Genomic DNA, 12427 nt, shown 5'->3' with positions numbered 1-12427 from the left:
ATACATTTTTTTTTTAAAATCAAGCATGTTTTCAGAAATGTCAAATAGCGATCTTTTCTGATAGATGAACATTACTGTGCATCTTTTCATTTCCTTCAGTTTATATAATTAAAACTAAAACAAAAGTGAAAGGCCTACTGCTGTAAAGGGGAAGCGTAATCACCATTACTGAACATGAGGGGGAAAATGGGGTAAGCTATACTGGAAAGGCAAGAGACAGCAGGAATGCACTCTGGATACCAGACAGGGAGTTCTAGACCAAAGCAATGGGAAATAGTGGATGTGGATGCAAACACAACAAAATAGTTGAAGACAGGAGACATCTGCTCACACAGGATGGGTCCCTGATCTCAGTGGTAAAACGCCAAGAATTAATCAAACTGGGAAAGGCTGGACTGTGTGAGGAAACTTCCAGGATAGGCCACCAAGAACTATAGTTATTTTCTTCCTGTCCTCTCCAGATTGGCCCCAGAATACTATTACTAACTGTGAATTTCAGGATTCAGCCTTAGGCACACAATTTCAGTGGCATTTGGAAAGTTTCTCTGTACTTCTAGCAGTTTCTCAAATGTGAGTAATGTATTTAACTTTTCAAGGCGGAAATGCTCTAAGCACTATCTCCCCAAATATTTACTTAATTTTCGTTATAATGTTACTTAATACTTAAATAATACAGATATAAAACTAGGTAAATATAAACTATTTATGCTCAAAGCACTTAGAAAAATATAAAATCAGCCTGGCCGGTGTAGCTCAGTGGTTGAGCACGAACCAGGAGATCATGCTTGGTTTGATTCCCCATCAGGGCACATGCCAGTGTTGTGGGCTCGATCCTCAGCAGGGAGTGTGCAGGAGACAGCCGATCAATGATTCTCTCTCATCATTGATATTTCTATCCCTCTCCCTTCCTCTCTCTGAAATCAATAAAAACATTAGAAAAAAGGAAAATATAAAATCAACATAAATGTGTAAGTTAGTGAAAAATTTAGAAAAGCAAAAAAATTTAAATTGACATTAACTGAATATGATAAATAATACTGTTTGTTCAAACTAAATCTTTGCTCACTTTGTGAACACAATTCCAATAGGAATCAGCAAGTTCTTCTGAGTTGAGCATTCCTATATAACTGGTATTGGTGAACAATGAATTTTCTCACCAATTTTCCTTACTTAAACTATTATAAAATCCTGTTTTTTGCAATACTATTTGGCTTTCACCCGACACATATGCACATGAAAAAAGATGCCTGCTCTTTATGTAGGCCATGACCCTTACTATTACTATTCAGTGACAACATAATTGTAAATTAAAATACAAAGCTGGTTCTAACACTGAGTGACCATGATACTGAACTCAAGGTGATCCAGACTAGACGTAGAATTCTTTTTTTAAATTACTGAAATGAAAAGAAACTTTTAAAATTCTTGCAGGAAGTTCCAAGTTAAGTCCACTGCCATTTAGTCTAGCAAACACCTAAAATCTTTTACTAGAAGGCAGTGTTAGTCACAATTACAAATAAAAAGCTGAAAGTGAAGTTATCAAGTCACAAGTTGCTTTAACTTTGAAAAAACATTAATTTCACTCATAATAGAGAAATGCAAATTAATATATTAAGACTAGAGGCCTGGCGCACAAATTTGTGCACAGGTGGGGTTCCTCAGCCTGGCCGGCGATTGGGGCCAATGGGGGAGATGAGGGGGCCGGATGGCCAGAGGGAGGGACCACGGGAGGTTGGCCAGCCAGGGGGAGGGTCCACAGGAGGTTGGCTGGCCACAGGGGTTAGGGACCACGAGAGGTTGGCCAGCCTGAGGGGGGAGGTAGAGCAGGGACCATGGGAGGTTGGTCAGATGGAGGGGGGGGAGGGGGGGACTGGAAGGTAGGGATCATGGGAGGTTGGCTGTAGGAGTGCACTGACCACTTGAGGGCAGCTCCTGCATTGAGCATCTGCCATCTGGTGGTCAATGTGCATCATAGCAACTGGTCAACCGGTCATTTGGTTGCTTAGGCTTTTATATATATAGACTAGAGGCCTGGTGCACAAAAATTTGTGCACTCGGGGGGGCGAGGGGGGGTCCCTCAGCCCGGCCTGTGCCCTCTCGCAGTCTGGGACCCCTCGGGAGATAACGACCTGCTGGCTTAGGCCTGCTCCCGGGTAGCAGAGGGCAGGCCCAATCCCTAGGTGCAGCCCCTGGTTGGGCTCAGAGCAGGGCTGATTGGGGAGTTGGGGCACCGCCCCCTGTCATGCACAGAGCAGGGTGGATTGGGAGGTTGTGATGCCACCCTCAGTCACACTCAGGGTAGGGCCGATTGGGGGGTTGGGGCACCGCCCCCTGTCATGCACAGAGCAGGGTCGATGGGGAGGTTGCGGCGCCACCCCGTCACGCACAGAGCAGGGCCAATCAGGGGGTTGGGGTACTGCCCCGTCACGCACAGAGCAGGGCCGATCAGGGGGTTGAGGAGCTCCCCCGTCACTCACAGAGTAGGGCCGATAGCGGAGTTGGGGCACCGCCCCCTGTCACACACAGAGCAGGGCAGATCAGGGGGTTGGGGCACTGCCCTCTATCACCCACAGAGCAGGGCCAATCAGGGGGTTGGGGCGCCGCCACTGTCACACTCAGGGCAGGGCCGATGGGGAGGTTATGGCTCTACCCCATCACACACAGAGCAGGGCCTGTGGGGTGGGGGTTGGGGCGCTGCCTGGATCAGGGTGGGGGTCCCCACTGGGGTGCCTGGCCAGCCTGGGTGAGGGGATGATGGCTGTTTGCAGCTGGTCACACACCCTTCAGGGTGGGGGTCCCCACTGGGGTGCCTGGCCAGTCTGGGTGAGGGGCTGAGGGCTGTTTTCAGGCTGGTGGGTGACTGAAGCTCCCAACCGCTCCTTTTTTTCTTTTTTTTATTCTGGGCCAGCTTTAGCTTTGAGGCTTGGCTCCAGCTCTTAGGCCTCTGCTGCTGAAAGCAGGTTTCTGGCCTTTGTTTACCTTCTGTATTTGAAACAATGTTGCGATCCTGCTGGCTGAAGCCCGACGGACTAAAGCAGGTTTCTGGGGTTTTGTTTAGCTTCTATATTTGTAACATAGTTGCTTAGAGTTGCAGCTCAGAGGCCTGCAGCGGCAGGCAGGGAACGTTGGAGTCCTCCGTCACTGAAGCAAGCAAGCCTCATGTTAGTTTCAAGATGCCTGGCTGCCGGCCGCCATCTTGGCTGGCAGTTAATTTGCATATTGCCCTGATTAGCCAATGGGAAGGGTAGCGGCCGTACACTAATTACCATGTTTCTCTTTTATTAGATAGGATGCCATTTCTCACCTATCAGATTGGCAAAAGGAAAAAAGTTGACAATACAGTCTATTGATTAGGCAATAGAGGAAAAAGATCTCAAACATTACTTACCAATTCTTGTAACCTAAGAAACCCAGGCAAAATATTCGCTTCCATATCTCTTAGATATTCTGCTTTATCTAGAACCTTATAAAAAAAAAAATGCAGGATCAATCAATTTGCAAAGCCCTTTAGAAAACATTTACCATTATGTTACACATATTATAAAGATTGATAATATACAATTCAAGACTTGAACTTGCCATGTTGAAAAGAAAAAACTTAATTTTTGCTATTTACATTTGTGGAAGACATTTTAAATAGGTAAAATAAGTTTAAAAAAATGGACTATTTATAACATATTTTAACTCAAATTTCTAAATAGAAAATGAGTCATTTTGACCTACATTGAAAAGGTTTATTTTACAGGTATACTATAAAAAAAGATAAGGATGCAAGATGCTCTAAGGACATTTTCTTAGGTTTCTAAGAAATACAATCATGTGCATTTTTTATTCCATTTAATAAAAAGATAAATGTCTACCATGAAGCAAAAACTACAGCTATTTCTGACCCAAGCAAGGGAGAGACAGAAAATTCTGAATTTCATCATGGAAAACTTCTTTCTTTCCCAATATATTTTTATTTCAGAGAGGAAGGGAGTGGGAGAGAGATAGAAACATCAGTGATAACAGAAAATCATTGATTGGCTGCCTCCTGCACACCTCACACTGAGGATTGAGCCTGCAACCTGGGCATGTGCCCTGACCGGGAATTGAACCCTGACCTCCTGGTTCATAGGTTGATGCTCAATCACTGAGCCACCTCAGCCGGGCTATCATGTGAAATTTTTATTGCTTGAACTTTAACTGCATGCTAAATCCTGTTTAACTGGCAAACGGATCATGTTAAAAAAGATAAAATTTAATCAGTGTGAAGACAATGCTATTGGGACTGGTTTTTCTTTAAGGTACTTATTTTTTAGAGATATATAGTATATACACTATATAGAGAGAAAAGTACATGTATAAAGTTTTAAGAATGACATATATGTGATATACATATATAGTAGGTATATGTAAAATAGATATAGTATATATATGTATTTTCATGGAGAACATGAAAATAAGAGATGATATAATGGACTTAAATACTTACAATATATACAGTCTGATCCTTGAGACTTTTAGCCTTGGTTACTTGTTTAAACAAGCGAACAAAGTCATTAAATGTGTCACAGGTTATTTGAGTAGAACATCCATCCTCTGAAGAACTAAGGTAATTCAACCGGTTTAAAATTTGTTCCAAAAGCAGCTTCAACGTAAAACATTCAACACAATTCACAAAGACATGTGGGAGCTGAAAACAAACAAAAAAGCGTAAATAGAAAAGAAAACACATACACAAGTATGGCTTTGCTAGATATTTCCCATTTACCCTTCAGAACCAATATCCCATAATCTTCCAACCTACTCTGTGACCCAGGAGTCTGAACATTACACACTGTATCGCCCAGACTCTCTCTTCTTTTCTAGCACCGACTGGATTCAGCCAATAGGAAGAACCAGCAAGAAACTGAAAGAAGTAGAGGAGTAAGAGAGAGAAGATGAATATTTATTCCTTTGATTCCCAGCCCCACGCCTCAGAGGCCCACAATTTGACAGTGGCTATGACCTCCTATCAAAGGCCACAGTCCCAGTTGGGCAGCTCATATTCAAAGGCTACAGTTCTTGCTGGGGTCTGGTAACAACTCCTTTCTCTGGCTAGTTCAGGTCTGGGAGGGGTAAAGACTATCACTGCTTCACCATTCCTTATTGGTTCCTTAACATTTCTTCAACCTTTGTAAAATAGTCTCTTTATTAAACTTAATTATTTAAGTTTGCCCTTTGTTTCCTACAGGGATTCAAAGTAAACTTGTATTTTCTTCTACAGAATTCTTATAAAGAAACCCAAGTACATTTGAATGTGAAAATTTTTAGTAGAAATTTCACATTTAGAATTTTAGATAATGTCCTTAATGCTGAATGAACCTAGATTTTTTTTAAAAAAAGGATTTTGAGTTAGAAACCATAGTAACCCTCCTAGAGCAGCGGTCACCAACCTTTCGGACCTCACGGACCACCAGTGGTCCACAGACCACTGGTTGGCGACCACTGTTCCAAAGGTTTCCTTAAACCAGAGGTCGCCAACCTTTCAGACCTCATGGAACTGAATTAGTTATGGCTATGATTAAAGGTAGATGAAGTCAAGACATTAATAATGTAGAATGAATAGAACACATTTACCAGTTCAATTTACTGAAAGAGTGAGGATGAGTAAGGAATAAAGGGAAAGTTTTTTGACAACTATGTTAATATTGAGACCATTCACTCTGATAGACAATATGGGGAAAAAGGCAGGGTAAAGGAGATATAGTAGGTTTTGTATATGTGAAGATTCAGAATTATCAGTATCAATATTATAAAAACAACAATGGAAAGGAAACATTTTAATATTTTTTGAAGAATTTTTCTTCATGTGTGTTTTCCCCCAAATATTATCAGCCAATGAAAGTTAAAAATAAAAAATAATTAACATCAAGGCTCAAGTTATCTAACAATCCCTTCTGAAGTTTACAGTCTTTGAAGGTATTCAAACAAAAGTTGGTCAAAAATGTTTTATGTAGATGACAAGTGCCCCAGTGCACAGATCTGTGCACATTGAAAGGAAATTAATTAGAAGGTGGCTGGCGGGGCAGGACTGGGCAGGGTGGGACTGGGCAAGATGGGCTGGACATGCGCTGGAGCCAACCTCCCGAGGTCCCTCCCCAGCCAGCCGCACCTGGGGTGGCGCTGCGGCTCAAAGGTCATAGGTGCAGTGAGCAAGGTCCCTCCAGCAGGTGGGGTCCATTGACCTGGCCTGCAGGGATGGGGCCGAAACCGGCTCTCCGACACCTCCCAAGGGGTCCCAGATTGTGAGGGCGGTTCTTGGGTGACACACCCCGGAATCGGGCTCCCTCCTCTCTGGTTCCAGGTGCATCACTAGAGAGCTGTCGCTGCCAAGTCACTGCAGCTCAGCAGCTCCTGTGTTGAGCATCTGCTCCCTGGTGGTCAGTGCGCATCATATCTATCTACCAGCAGGTCAGATGGTCCCTTAGCCTTTTATATATAGAATAGAGGCCCGGTGCACAAAAATTTGTGCACTTGGGGGGAAGGGGAGGCCCCTCAGCCCAGCCTGTGCCCTCATGCAGTCTGGGACCCCTCAGGGGATGACCACCTGTAGCTTAGGCCCGCTCCCGGGGGGATTGGGCCTAAGATGGCAATCAGACATCCCTCTGGCAGCCCGGCAGCCCTCTTGCCAGCAGGGAGCAGGCCTAAACTACAATCGGACATCCTTAGAGCTGCTGAGGAGGCAGGAGAGGCTCCCACCACCACCGCTGTACTGGTAGCCATCAGCCTGGCTTCTGGCTAAGAAGAGCTCCTCCCATGTGAGAGCGCCCTGACCACCAGAGGGCAGCTCCTGCATTGAGCATCTGCCCCCTGGTGGTCAGTGTGTGTCATAGTGACCAGTCATTCCCAGTCTTTCTGCTGTTAGGGTCAGTTTTCATATTACCCTTTTACTATATAGGATAGAGGCCTGGTGCATGGGTGGGGGCCGGCTGGTTTTCCCTGAAGGGTGTCCTGGATCAGGGTGGGGGTCCCCACTGGGGTGCCTGGCCAGCCTGGATGAGGGGATGATGGCTGTTTGCAGCTGGTCACACACCCTTCAGGGTGGGGGTCCCCACTGGGGTGCCTGGCCAGTCTGGGTGAGGGGCTGAGGGCCGTTTTCAGGCTGGCGGGTGACTGAAGCTCCCAACCTCTCCTTTTTTTCTTTCTTTCTTTTTTTTTTTTTTTTTTTATTCTGGGATTTATTTACCTTCTATGGCTGTCACTGGAACTGAGAGCCAGCTTTAGCTCTGAGGCTCGGCTCCAGCTCTGAGACCTCGGCTGCTGAAAGCAGGTATCTGGGTTTGTTTGGGTTCTATAATTGTAACACTGTTGCGGTCCTGCTTGCTCCAGCTCTGAGGGCTGAAAGCAGGTTTCTGGGGTTTGTTTAGCTTCTATAATTGCAACATTGTTTCTTACAGTGCAAGCTCAGAGGCCGGCAGCGGCAGGCAGGGAACCTTGGCTTCCTCCATCACTGAAGCAAGCAAGCCTGGCTTGCTTCAGCTGCCTGGCTGCCGGCCGCCATCTTGGTTGGCAGTTAATTTGCATATCTCACTGATTAGCCAATGGGAAGGGTAGCGAAGTTACGGTTAATTACCATGTTTCTCTATTATTAGATAGGATAGATAGATATTCCTTCAGAGAAAGGTAAACTGGACTAAATAATCTCCCAGATCCCTTCCATTTCTAAGACTGTGAGCACAAATCAATTAACACGTAGTTTGGGGTTATTCTTTTTTGGGGGGAGAGGGGATTTATTCTTACCTCTAAAGTTTTTAACAAAGTTTGTGTGACATAGGTCTTTCCACTGGCAGTATGTCCATAAATAAAAATGGATGGAAAGCTGAAATGATGTCTCTAGAGAAGAAAAGATGATTATCAGACTGTACATACAAAACAGAAAATAAACATTTATTAGCTCGCAAGAAAGTTTTATGTGGTAAAGTAAAATATTCAATTCAAATTATTTTAGCAGTGAGCATAAAGTGGTGTCATCACCATACTTCGAATTTACTTGCATTCAAGTCTAAGCACTTTCTCTGTTAAGAAATTAAAATTTCTGAAAAATTATATTTGGCTTATTATATACTACATATACTCATACTTTTTATATTATTATATATATAATAAAAACTCTTATATTTTCAAAGGAGATTTTATAGGATATTTAAGAGATTTTTCAAGGATAATTTTGACCACATTAAGGTGAGAGCAAAACATCCATTAGCTGCCTCCTGCATGCCCCACACTTGGAATCGGCCTGCAACCCCGGCATGTGCTTGGCATGAACCCACCATCTTGGGATACACAGGACAATGACCAACCAACTGAGCCACCCAGCCAGGCTATCCATTTTTATCTAATTCCTTTTATAAAGACTACTAGAGGCCCAGTGCACGAAATTCATGCATGAGGGAGGGGGTCCCCTCAGCCCAGCCTACACCCTCTCCAATCCAGGACCCCTTGGGGATGTCCGACTGCCGGTTTAGGCCTGATCTTGAGGATCGGGCCTAAACCGGCAGTCGGACATCCCTCTCACAATCCTGGTCGGCTGACTCCTAATCGCTCACCTGCCTGCCTGCCTGATCACCCCTAACTGCACCCCCCCCCCCGCCAGCCTGATTGCCCCTAACTCCCCCTCTGCCAGCCTAGTCGCCCCCAACTGCCCTCCTCTGCCAGCCTGGTTGCCCCTAACTGGCCCCCCCTCCCCCCCACCAGCCTGGTCTCCCCATGCAGCCTGCTTGTTCAGTCATTTGGTCATCCCTCACTAAGCCCCCTGCCGGCCTAGTCACCCCATGCAGCCTGCTTGTTCAGTCGTTTGGTCATCCTTCACTAACCCCCCCTGCCGGCCTGGTCATAGGCAGCCATCTTGTGAGGGTGTGAGGGTCAATTTGCATATCACCTCTTTATTATATAGGATAAGATAATCCCACATAAGCTGCAACTTCATTATACATTTTAAAGCTTCGAAACTAAACAAATGTAATCACTGGGTTAGAATAACATCAAGGGTCCTCTCTTAAAAAAAACTTACAGGATACTTTCAAGTTATGCATATTAAACTTACCTCATCAAAAAAGATAAAATTTACATAGCATACATTTCAAAATACATATTTCCAAGATTCTCCTGCAGGACATTAAGAGTCAACTGCCTAGCAAAAAGTAATACTACAAATATATTTCAGTGATAAAATGAATATTTATTAGAAACCTTTTAAATGCTGAAAACAATGATGCACTGAAGAGTATAAATATCAGTTAAAGCCCTGACCAGTTTGGCTCCGTGGCTAGAGCGTCGGCCTGCGGACTGAAGGGTCCTGGGTTTGATTCCAGTCAAGGGCATGTACCTTGGTTGTGGGCACATCCCCAGTGGGGGGTGTGCAGGAGGCAGCTGGTTGATGTTTCTCTCTCTCATCGATGTTTCTAACTCTCTATCCCTCTCCCTTCCTCTCTGTGAAAAATCAATAAAATATATTTTAAATAAGTAAATAAATAAATATCAGTTAAAGCCAAAATCTGCTTTGGAGAAGTTTAGAGTCTAGTGAGAAGACATACATTTTAAAAAAAATTACAAGAAAACTGGATGATGCCATTTTCATGAGTCTCTATGATCATCATGTAACACTACAATAGTCATAAAAAACATTTATTATACTAGAGACCCAGTGCATGGCATTCGTGCTCTGGGGGTGGGGGTGGAGGAATAGGGGCGGGGGTTAGGGGCATATGTCCCTCAACTAGACCTGCGACCTCTTGCAGCCCGGGACCCCTTGGGGGATGTCCACCTGTTGGGTCCTTAGCGCTGCCACAGAAGCAAGAGAGGCTCCTGCCACTGGCCGTGGCACTCGACAGCCGTGAGCCCGGCTTCTGGCTGAGCAGTGCTCCCCCTGTGGGAGCACACTGACCACCAGGGGGCAGCTCCTGTGTTGAGCATCTACCCCCTGGGAGTCAGTGCCCGTCATAGTGACTGGTCATTCCACCGTTCGGTCGATTTGCATATTAGGGTTTTATTATATAGGATTCTAGCCACTAAGTTATACATTTCCTTTTGCAAGACAAATTGAAAATCAGATGTATACAGAAAAATAATTTCTAAATAAACTAAAAATTGATATTTTAATATATTAATCCCTTTTTAATAATGTATCAAACAATCTTGTAAATTAACTGGCTCAAAAATTCTGTCCCAGCCCTAGCCAGTTTTGCTCAGAGCATCAGCCTGCAAACTGAAAGGTCCCAGGTTCGATTCCGGTCAAGGGCACATGCCTGGGTTGTGGGCTCAATCCCCAGTGGGGGACTTGCAGGAGGCAGCCGATCCATGATTCTCTCTCATCATGGATGTTTCTATCTGTCTCTCTCCCTCTTCCTTCCTCTCTGAAATCAATAAAAATATATTAAAAAAAAAATCCTGTCCCAATAATTAAACACACACTTGCTGAGAATTGTCACTATACAAACAATGCCAGAAGCCAATTCCAGCATGTCATAATTGCAAGAGTTTCATCAAAAGGTTGATGGAACGTGGGGACCCAACAAGGGCTGAGTCACATATGTTGTCACCTGTTGGGAATGGCTTAGGGCATTTCCCCAAACCTGAAAAGGGATGATTGCTTGCTGCCAGATAGCTCAGGGCATCTTAAGCTACATGTTATTGCCTCCTACTGGCCAAACACCTGAACAGCCGTAGGCAAATTCATCCAATAATGGATTCTGTACCTAACCCTACCCTTTCAAGTGTATAACTCCACCTTGCCTTAGGACAATTTGTGTTAATAAATAGCAAGGGGTCCTGAGACAAGGAGATCTTAGTTTCTTTAGCTAGGCTCCTCTGACTCCCTATAATGCCTTTCAAAATTATATTTCGTCTCTGGACTCTTTATTAAGTTACACACAGCCCTTCTCCAGATTGCTGAACCCTTCTAGAGGCTGGAACAAGAACCCTGTCAAATACTATATTTCACCTTTAAAGAAAAGGAATCAAATCCAAGCCTGATTCATTACTGTCTACAGGATGCGTAGAAATCGAAAGGCCTCCCCAAAGGTGAGCACATAATAAAAAATAGATGAAGTCCTGTACTGGTGACTGCTACCTCCTGCCTATGAAAAGGACTCCCCTGGCTGGGTCCCCCCAAGAGAAGACGACACTTAACCTCTTCTGTCCGACAGCATCTGCCCGCTAGCCTGCCAGGGTAGCCCCGGCCTCCTCGGGGCTGGTACCATCCTGGAAAAGCCGCTGAGCTTTCGAACCAGAAGCACCGCCTGGCCCCTCGGGGATCTACCCACACCAGACTTACACCGAGTGCCCCACTGGAACGTGCGAACTTGCACTGGAGTAACTGACACTCTGCAAACGCTCCTGTTCAGGTGGAGAAGATAGCACCCTGCTCAGCGGCGGGGAGATAAGCAGCAGCTGCTCGCCCTACCCGGTTTGGCTCAGTGGCTAGAGCATCGGCCTGCGGACTTAACGGTCCCAGGTTCGATTCAGGTCAAGGGCATTTACCTTGGTTGCAGGCACATCCCCAGTGGGGGGTGGGCGGGGGTACAGGAGGCAGCTGATCGATGTTTCTCTCTCATCGATGTTTCTAACTCTCTACCCCACTCCCTTCCTCTCTGTAAAAAATCAATAAAATATACTTAAAAAAAAAAAAAAGAAGCAACTGCTCCTGGCTACTCTGAGTTCTCCCGAGGGTGGCGCGTGGGAATGCACTGGTCCCGCACCCACATCCTGCCGCGCAGGCCGGTCCTTCCGGTGCAGTTTTCTCGAGTAAAAGGGTCCAACACAAGTTCTTTAGTGCGAAGGGAAAGGGGGGGACGGACAACACGCCCTATCTCAACGCAACCGACGGTCTATTCACCCTCGATCCACACGCGGAATGTGTTTTAAAAAGAAACACATCGCAAGACCACGGAAACGTTTGCCTCCGGGACTTGGACAACAGAGCTTGAGCACAATACCTCTCCGAACAGGGACTGCAACGTGGACACTTGGGACTCGCGACAAAGCACCACGTTTTCCACGTGCGACATTCTGGCGGCTGCCGGGGACGGCGCAGCCCGCGGCCAGCGGGTCTCACGGAGCAAACCGCGGTGTCACCTCCACACCGCGGCTCCGCTCCCGCCGGAAAACCCGCGGTCGGGTTGTGGGCGGGGCCGGCGCGCGCGTGCGTCCTCCTGACGTCAGCGCGCGCGCGTAGTTTGGCCCCGCCTTAGGCTCCCGTGCGGTTTCCTGCGGGAGGGTTTCGCTGAGGCTCAGGCTGCTTGGGGTGCGCGTTTCTACCCGCGACCCTTGCCATCCGAAAGGCCGAGGAGAGGACGCGGGGGTGGGCGAACAGAGATGGGACTGAAAGAGCGCAGGGGGCTCTGTGGGCTCCCCGCGGTCCGCGGAACCCTGGCTTCCATTGTCCCTGCTTGAGGCCCCAAATTTA

The 12427-nt window shown here is 46.0% G+C and overlaps 1 protein-coding gene across 6 annotated transcripts in view; it reads right to left on the bottom strand.

The window, feature by feature from the left end:
- Positions 1-12140, bottom strand: part of ORC5 (origin recognition complex subunit 5) — a 92578-nt gene extending 80438 nt beyond the window's left edge. For 4 of the 6 annotated variants that reach the window (XM_036327591.1, XM_036327596.1, XM_036327592.1 and 1 more), the window contains exons 1-4: positions 11958-12140; positions 7765-7857; positions 4475-4675; positions 3389-3463 (exon numbers count right to left, since the gene is read on the bottom strand). In XM_036327591.1, coding sequence (XP_036183484.1) covers positions 3389-3463; positions 4475-4675; positions 7765-7857; positions 11958-12029 — 441 coding nt within the window. In that variant the 5' untranslated portion in view covers positions 12030-12140. The remainder of the gene's footprint in view (positions 1-3388; positions 3464-4474; positions 4676-7764; positions 7858-11957) is intronic. The other 2 variants (XR_004970811.1, XM_036327597.1) reach the window with 1 other exon arrangement.
- Positions 12141-12427: the final 287 nt, after the last annotated feature.

Source organism: Myotis myotis, unplaced genomic scaffold (genome assembly GCF_014108235.1).
Source record: "Myotis myotis isolate mMyoMyo1 unplaced genomic scaffold, mMyoMyo1.p scaffold_m19_p_11, whole genome shotgun sequence".
NCBI lineage: Eukaryota > Metazoa > Chordata > Mammalia > Chiroptera > Vespertilionidae > Myotis > Myotis myotis.
The sequence above is the reverse complement of the archived record's forward strand: the minus strand, read 5'-3'. Positions and strand labels throughout refer to the sequence as shown.